This window comes from Drosophila hydei, unplaced genomic scaffold (assembly GCF_003285905.1).
Source record: "Drosophila hydei strain 15085-1641.00,03,60 unplaced genomic scaffold, DhydRS2 tig00000237-arrow-arrow-pilon, whole genome shotgun sequence".
Classification (NCBI taxonomy): Eukaryota; Metazoa; Arthropoda; class Insecta; order Diptera; family Drosophilidae; genus Drosophila; species Drosophila hydei.
Genome location: NW_022045691.1, coordinates 1,984,721 through 1,992,960, shown reverse-complemented (window position 1 = coordinate 1,992,960; position 8,240 = coordinate 1,984,721). Strand labels below are relative to the sequence as shown.

Genomic DNA, 8,240 nt, shown 5'->3' with positions numbered 1-8,240 from the left:
TTACCCTTATTATAAATATATATTTTTTATACCCTGTAATAAGTTGGTACTGAAAGATTGATGCCTTGACTAAGGCAGAAGATACCCTATACTAAGTAAGCAGCATATTGAGTGCTGCACCGATAACTCCCTCCTTCGTTCAAATAAGTCTTCAGTGAATTCCCTTTAGCTGCAACAAAAGCTTTAAGCACTTATGTGGAGCCACTTAAAAATGTATTAAAATAACCTATGCCTCAGAGCAATAAATTATCTAACTAATTTGCACACGCTTGGTCAAGAGGGGTCAGCTTGTAGATACCCTGTAATGACAGATGCACAAAGCTACAGCTGAATATATCATATGATAAATATATACAATTTCTTCCTAGTGCAGCAGCCCCTTTGATGCATTCGTAAATTACAGGGTATCAAAGATTATACTAATTTATGCTAATATTTGGTAAGATTACAGCAAAATTTGGCTTAGTGATGAAAGAGAAAGCTGCGCTCTGCAGTTACGTAATTGTTGAATTAGATATGTGAAAATAACGTAAGAGGCGCTTAGGAAAATAACGTAAGAAAAAATTATAACTTCACAACTAAAAAATTCTTTAAGCCGTAAAGAAGACTAAATGTATACAAATGACTTACGTGACGTTTTTACGTTACGTGACGTAAAGCTATTATTGTTCTCCAGCGTATCTTCATTAATGTCATTTAAGTTATAAATGTTTTACATAAATAATACAAATAATAACTAAAAACGTTACTTTGCTTACGTTACGGTACGTAACATAAGATTGTGTCACGTTATTCTAACGCAGTTACGCTACGTAACACCATTTGTTGTGCCATAACAGCACAAATCAATAAGTTATCAATTTATTAAATATGCTTGAAGATAACAGCTAAGCCCGTTCGTTACGTTACGTAAGGTTACGTTACGTAACGACATTGTTGCCCACAACAATGAAAGACAAAGCGTTTTTTAGCCTCATACAAAAATATTTCATTTTATTTATGCAAACGAACCGATGGAGAAAGGGGGAAAGCAAAAGAAACTAAGCTTAAAGAGTGATAAAAAAAAATAATAATGGGAAAGAAGAGGAAGAGGAAGACGGCGAAGAGACTTAACTACACGTAAACAAAGCTGGGTGAAGATCATGCCAATTGGACTCTGCCAATGGGCGCATTCCAATTGGAGCTCATTTATCCTTGCGCAGCTTCTGGCTGGACACTTCGATGGCATCCAGCCAGAGCTTAAGATCTGCCGGCATCTCTGGGCGCTTGGCCGCTTCGGGGTAAGTTTTGAGCAATTCGCTGACGTTGCACTTGGTGATGCACTGCTTGGAGAGGGCGACGGCGCGGACGAAGCCATCGGCCAGTGTGATGAACTGTTGCTCCAGGTAGATGGCCTTGTCGTCCCACCAGACGAGCTTCGTCTGGATCTTGTAGGGATGGAAGATGGGTATGGTGCGGCGATAGCGCACACTGCTGGCCCCTTGGACGGCGCCGCCGCCGCGCTGACGCACCAGCTCATAGAGATTGGTCAGCGCATAGAAATGGAAGCGGGCAAAGTCCAGTTCGCGCAGATAGCGCGCATTGTTCATGTGCCGCAGGAAGATGTCCACGTCCTGGGAGGTGCACAGGCCGTAGATGGTTGTGGTGTCCGTCACCTTGCGCTTGCCCTGGAACAGCCGGCCGGCGAGCACCGTGAAAATGCAGCGTATAAAGTAGTTAACATCCCAAATGATGTACAAAATGAGCAGCACCACCAGCAGCGACATGGTCTTTGGATCTACATACGAACACGAAAGTAAAGAGCAGACGAAAATAACTCGTTAGAGGCGAAAGTTTCACATTAAACTTTGGATTTGTGTCTGCTGCGGGCTGCGTCGGAGCCGCAAATTAATTGGCTTGTTATGAATATGCAAAGGTATCGATACATTCGATACATACATATGTCTGCGTAGATCAGCGACTACTTACTCAATTCTATTTACGCGCGATAGTCAGAGTGTGCGATAATGTCGATAATCCTGATAGCGTCGTTCGCTGTGGCGGCAATGGCAAGCGCAGGCGATCAACAACTGCTGGCGTCGAGCGACCAAACGAAACTGATACGAAGACATCAAAACAAAAAGTTGCTCAAGTGGCGGAGCGGCTGCAAGACCCTAGCGAAAGAAAGTTGACCAATCGCAGCGGGAGAGCAACAGTTGGAGAGCGCAGCAATGAGAGTAAGAATGCAAATGAGGGAGAGCCGTGCAGGCTCAATTATACCGAAGAAGCGCATTCTAAGTTAAGCTGTTAATTGGATGCCAAACAAGCAGTGCGAAAGCAGTAGCAAAGCAAAACGAAAGATCGTTGACCAATCAATGATAGTGAGAGTGTGAGTTAGAGAATACACTTAAGCTTTGCATTGCCTGCATGCGTTGAAGCAGCTCAAACAAAAGTATTTTGCTGTGTGATGGACAAAGCGGGAGAGCGAAAAGGATGAAATTGAAAGTGGGAATGCGCCGAAGGAGCGTGTTGAATTTTTAATTCAATGCTGAACAAACAGCTGCAAAGCATAACGAAAGATCATTGACCAATCGCAACGGTAGCGCAATAATGAGAGTGAGAGTGTGAGCTAGAAAATGCGCTTGAGACTTATGTATAAATGTGTTAAAGCAGTACGCACCATGTTCAAACCAACTTGAACTTGAGTGTGAAGGAACCGAAGTATAATGATTCAAAGTGGGCCTGCACATGCTAGAGGAGAGGGTTCTTACTTTAACTGTTAGCTAAGGAAAAATTCAAAGAAGCTTGACCATTCGCTGCTGAACTGAACATTTTTTATCAGTGCAAGTGTGCTAAAGCGGGAGCGCCTAAAGTCCGCAGCTGTATATGCTAAACAAGCGTGTGTCAGGTTCAACTGTTAATTAAAATCGAATGCAAATCGAAGTACACTGTCCAAGCGAATAAAAAACGGAGTCTTTAAACAATATATTTATATATATATGTGGCTACTGTATTTAGATAATGTATCAAACTAAATCAGTTTAGCAAGTCAAAGATAAGATAAATGTAAAAACACAAAGGAAATAGTAAAATAACCAATATAAGATATCGAGCTTCGTACGCAATTTATAGGGTATCGTTCAAGCACTTTCAATTTCACACAACAAAACTGAAACGTGCTGAGTCATGGCATTGTCTCGCTCGCACTTGAACTTGAATTGAATCGATTCAGCTATTCAGCGCATTTACCGTTACTCTAAGCAATTTCCACTTCAACCATGACGCATGCAAAACGCCAAATTGATTTAACATTAACATTTAGCACCTTAGACCAGATCGTCGTCTCAGCACTGCTTTTGGCCTGAAAGCGTCATGTCGCAACTGCACTTTGAGTATTTACCGTTTGCTCACAATGTTGACAGTCGCAAATCAAAGCAAAGCAAAGCTCCGTGAGCAGTGGAAACGCTGTGTGCACTTGGCACTTTCATAGAACGCGGATTTCGGTTTTTACCTCATACACAAAATACAATTGGTCTAAGGTCAGGCAAACAAGCAAATAAGTCTAGCTCATTATCTAAATATAACGTATTTGGTCAGGTTCTCTTCTCTGTTTTACTTGGACTCAACGACTATTTGCTTAATTACAGTTGCCCCGCCCGCTATTAGAATTACTTAGTTTGCTTTGCTTTGGCAAGAGACTCGAAGCACTTCAGTCTGCTTATCCCAGTCACGCTGTCGATGCACTGTCACTGTGCAGCGGTGCTCAACACTGTTTCCTGATTCTTTACCGTGTTTTTGTTATTTGCCTGTCATATTTCCTGTTAAGTTCTTCAATTACAATTTATATATCGGCATATATAAACCGGGCTTATGCAACCTAGCATTTTTCAACACTTACCAACACTGTATTGCTAGCTTAGTCAATAGATTGACAGCAGACCATAATGCAATGCATATTCAGCCTTATAAGCTGTGGCTAGCTGGCATTTTCCAACACTGTTTTTTCTCAACACTGTCTATAATAGCTCTCTGATTGACTATACTTCGCGCAATAGATTACAATGTATTTAGTTTGATAAATCTACATTACAGCGCTTACCAACACTGTTTTTGTCTGAGTGACAAGCGGTAACTCTGCAATTTCCAGCCGCTTTCGCTCGTTTTCCAACACTGCCCACTGCCCACTGCCCACTGCCCAAGCGAAACGACAAAAGTGGATTAGCTTGCATCTATGTAGCATTTATATGAACCCCCTATATTAACAGTTAATTGTGGGCTATTAGCTGTGGGTGCTCGACTCGAAGCTGCTGCGGCCAGGCCAAGCAGTTGGGGAGACGGACACGGACACAACACAGACATAGACGCAAACACAGAGTTCGACTTAGAGCTAAAGAGTCAACATTCACAACAAACAGTTCACAATTTACACACAGTTCACACACGCACACACACGCACACATTTACATAGAAAAACTAATTTAAAACAAAGAGAAAAAAAAACAATAACAATTGTTTAGGCGGAACGTAGAGTATTTCTAGTTCGTCTAAATCCATGTCAACTGAGTGGATGCTGCCTCCTGCTCCTGCTCCTGCTCCTGCGCCTGCTTCTGATCCTGCTGCACCTCTTGTCAACTCTATGGTCAGCAGCCGCTGCGTAAGTTCTTGCTGGACATCTCATTGTACTCAATCCACTTGCAGAGCTCCGGCGGCAGCGGCGGCTTCACCTTGATGCTGTACGCCGCGGTCGCTGCCGTGGCGCCCGCTGCCGTCGCCACATGCCCGTTCTCGGCCTGGCCCGCTTCGGCGGCTGTTTGCGGCATGGGCGTGGCACTGCCCATGCCCGCCGGCTGCAGGCTGGCGGTTGAGCTGAGCGTATGCCTGGACGCCTGCAGCGGCGTCTTGGCCAGCAGCTCAGCCATCACCGTGTCCATGGGCACATCGATCACACGCTGCCGGCAGATGACGATGCAGTGGACAAACTGATCGGCGGGACGCAAAAACCGATGCTCCATGAACAGCGACTGCTCATCCCAGTAGATGATCTGCAACAAAAAATCAGAAATTAGCACAAGACACTCTCTCTCTCTCCCTCTCTCTCTCTCTCTCTCGCTATACCCTGGACTCAATGGTGAAACGATGAAAGGGTCGTATGAAGCGACGATAGCGTATGGTCGCCGCGCCCTGAAACACTGAGCCGCCCAAGCGTCTGATCGTGCTGTAGAGCTTCGTGCGCTCGTAGAAATCGACGCGTGCGAAATCCAACTCCCGAAAATAACGCGCATTATTCATGTGATAAAGCAGCGTATCCACATCGTTGCTCAAGCAGAGGCCTAAAACGAGTAAAGAGCAATGAGATGTTGTCCCTCTCTCCCTCTCCCTCTCTCTCCCTGTCTATCTCTGACCACTGCAAACTCACCGTTCACGCTGGTCGTCTCCAGGATGTGGCAGCGACGCTTGATGAAGCGCGCCAGCAGCACGCAGAGACACATGCGCAGGAAATAATGTAGCTCCAGCAGGCCGTACAGCAAGACGATGGCCAATAGGCAGCTGAGCACGACATAGCACAGCTGTTCCATGGTACGAAATGGTTGTGGAACGGGAGACAGGGGCTGGGACGGGGACTGGGTCTGGGGCAGGGGCGTCGTGCTTGAAGGCTAATTAAATGCGGAAGCCAGTCAAACGCGCTTTGTTAGTCTATAAATAACTTCTAATACAGTTATTTTTTTGTTTTCCTTTTTGCGCTCAACGGCTGGTGCTGCTATTGCTGCTGCTTCTTCGGCTTCCTCTTCCTTTTCGTTAGACTTTTTTCGTGTTTGTTTGTTTGGGTTGTTGTCCTGACTAAAAAAGGCTGCACAAGAATTAAGTCATATTTTGCTGACGTTCATTTGCCGCTTCACACAAACAAACACGCACACACACACACACACACCCAGGAACACACACACGCGGAGAGGCTAGCTCCTTCAGCTAATTGTTTAACACGAAGCCGAAAACAAAAATTAAATCAAATGAGAAAAAAAACCGAAAATTTTTGTGTTGTTCAACGCAACGCGCCAACCGCAACGACGACAGCAGCGCACTAAAACCGTTTTTTCATTTTTGTTTTTATTTTTTGCTGCCTTTTCGCGCTGTGTGTGTGTTTTTTGGCCAAATGCTGTTCGCCCGACGTCCGTACGCTGAATAGCGCCGGCAGCGACGTCGACATCGACGTCGGCATCGCTGCTGGCATCCTCGGCGACAGCTTTATCAGCTAAATAGCAAAAGCTTTACGACTTTTAGGGGTTGAACCTGTTGCCGGCGACAGTGACCGGGGCAGGGGCAGCGGCAGTGGCAGCAGCAGCTGCAGCAGCAGCGACTGCAACTGCGACTGCGCTGTGGCCTGTAAGCTTTTTTCAAGCTACAGCTTCCGCTGCTTATGTTAGCAGCAAAAAAGCTAAATTTCTTAACTGCACTTGCTTTGTGGCATTTCGAGTGCTTAGCTGCTTTTCTTCTCATTATTATTATTTATTCATTTGTTATTAAATTTTTGTTGTTAAAGTAAACAACTAACTAAACAAAGCTAAAAAAGCTCACACAAACAAATTCAAAGTCCTCCGGCCGCTCGTTCTTTGAGCCAGCCAACCAGTTAGCTAGTTAGCCAGTTAGACAGCTCGCACGCTGACAAAAAATACCCTAAACGAAAGCGCAGCTTAGACGACTAGAGCAGTGTTCGCTTTAGCTTTTTGTAGCTAAAAGCTTTAGCTCAAAAGTAGTTGCTCTAAAGCTCAAGGAATCTGAATATGTGAAAGCTTTTAGCTTGGGCTAGGCTTAACCTTAAGGGTTGTTTAATGTGTGCTTTAGCTGTAAAGCTCCAAAAATCTATATGTCTGAAAGCTTTTTGCCAACGCATTTAGCAGGACCTAGGCTGTAGCTTAAGGGTTGTTAAGACTATTCACATAAAATATTTAAGATTGCAAAGTGAACTATCTGAAAGCTTTTAGCATAGGCCCCTAGCTTAACCAAATTCTGTGATATTTGATCTAGAAAACTTAATAATAATATGTGTCAAGAAAGCATCGTAAGCCTCACAATTTCTCATAATATGTATAGAGCACATGGAGCAAAGCAAAAGCTTTTAATACCCCAGTGAACATAGCTAAAAAGCACAAAGTCTAAGCTTAAAGCATAACATGAGTCCCTATCTATATCTGCCTAAAAATATATTCTTAGGCTATTCTCACTTAGGCGTATTCTCAAAGCTTTATTTAAAGCTCTTTAGCTGAGCTCTTATCCATCAAAGCTATCAAACTTCAATCCAGCTGAAGGAGGCCAAGAGAACTTGGCAACTACAAGAGCTCAAATATGTATTTTCAAACTAAATTAAAAAGGCAAAAATATTTTCTGATTCATAACAAAAGAAAAGCTCATTCTACGTTGACTTCCAGAGAAATCACGCATACGTCAAGTGGAAATGTAGCACAAGGAAAGCTTCGACTGTCTACAAATAATGCCAAATCAGGTATTAATCTCTATATGATAAGAGATATTAAGCTGAATCTAAGTTCAAATCTGATGTATGATATATGATACATATATATGATATATGATCTGATATATGATATATGATGATTTAGAATGCATCTAAATCTATATATTTGTCATATATCAGATCATATAGTCTATAAGTATTATATATCATTATCAGAAATATAGCTAAAAGTTGATATCTAAGATCTTATTAGATTTGATTTATATTACTGTTTTTAGCTCTATATAATGTCTTCAGAGAAAATCGCATAATCTGAGCTGACTCATAGAGTGTAGAGTCCAGAGGCTACTCTTGATCTTATATATGATTATATGCATATCTATAGTATATATCTTCTCTAATATCTAATCTATATATCTAGTTTAATAAGTCTACTCTATATATCTTCTCTTTAGAGTCTATAAGTCTGATCTATATCAAGTTTATGTCGACTCTATTTATTTGCCTTTATATATATCTTCTATATATATCAATATCTTCTCTATATATCATCACTAACTTTTATCTGACTCGATATATCCACTCTATATAGCTACTATAACAAATTCGTGAAGCTTCCGTAGGTCTACCTAAAATTCCAAACCTGTAAATGCTTAAATGGGTTAATTTGGTTAATTGAAGTTCAACTCGAATATGCGAAACAAAAATCGAAAACTTAGCACATATGGAATATATATATACATCTATATAATATATTTATACAATATATATAAATCTCTCCATTTATATGTGA

The 8,240-nt window shown here is 42.2% G+C and overlaps 2 protein-coding genes across 3 annotated transcripts; both read right to left on the bottom strand.

Annotated features, from left to right (window-relative positions):
• Positions 1-1,026: 1,026 nt before the first annotated feature.
• LOC111596479 (protein THEM6) lies at positions 1,027-2,114 on the bottom strand. Its single transcript, XM_023310736.2, has 2 exons — positions 1,969-2,114; positions 1,027-1,777 (listed from the first exon to the last, which is right to left on the bottom strand). The coding sequence occupies exon 2, from the start codon at positions 1,764-1,766 to the stop codon at positions 1,185-1,187; it is 582 nt and encodes a 193-aa protein (XP_023166504.1). The 5' UTR covers positions 1,767-1,777; positions 1,969-2,114; the 3' UTR covers positions 1,027-1,184.
• A 2,083-nt stretch (positions 2,115-4,197) lies between these two features.
• LOC111596478 (protein THEM6) lies at positions 4,198-6,220 on the bottom strand. Of its 2 annotated transcripts, none has more exons than XM_023310734.2 (4): positions 6,155-6,220; positions 5,396-5,827; positions 5,095-5,309; positions 4,198-5,021 (listed from the first exon to the last, which is right to left on the bottom strand). In XM_023310734.2, the coding sequence occupies exons 2-4, from the start codon at positions 5,553-5,555 to the stop codon at positions 4,620-4,622; spliced, it is 777 nt and encodes a 258-aa protein (XP_023166502.1). In that variant the 5' UTR covers positions 5,556-5,827; positions 6,155-6,220; the 3' UTR covers positions 4,198-4,619. The 2 variants fall into 2 exon arrangements, with proteins under 2 accessions (XP_023166502.1, XP_023166503.1); XM_023310735.2 differs by lacking the exon at positions 6,155-6,220 and adding an exon at positions 5,909-6,065.
• Between the last annotated feature and the right edge of the window lie 2,020 nt (positions 6,221-8,240).

Bases quoted from the DNA above. Each gene is read 5' to 3' on its own strand.
- LOC111596479 (XM_023310736.2), bottom strand. From the start codon at position 1,766: ATGTCGCTGCTGGTGGTGCTGCTCATTTTGTACATCATTTGGGATGTT.
- LOC111596478 (XM_023310734.2), bottom strand. From the start codon at position 5,555: ATGGAACAGCTGTGCTATGTCGTGCTCAGCTGCCTATTGGCCATCGTC. The intron at 5,310-5,395 runs GTGAGTTTGCAG...TACTCGTTTTAG, and splicing joins GGAGACGACCAGCGTGAACG to GCCTCTGCTTGAGCAACGAT. The intron at 5,022-5,094 runs GTATAGCGAGAG...TTTTTGTTGCAG, and splicing joins GTTTCACCATTGAGTCCAGG to ATCATCTACTGGGATGAGCA.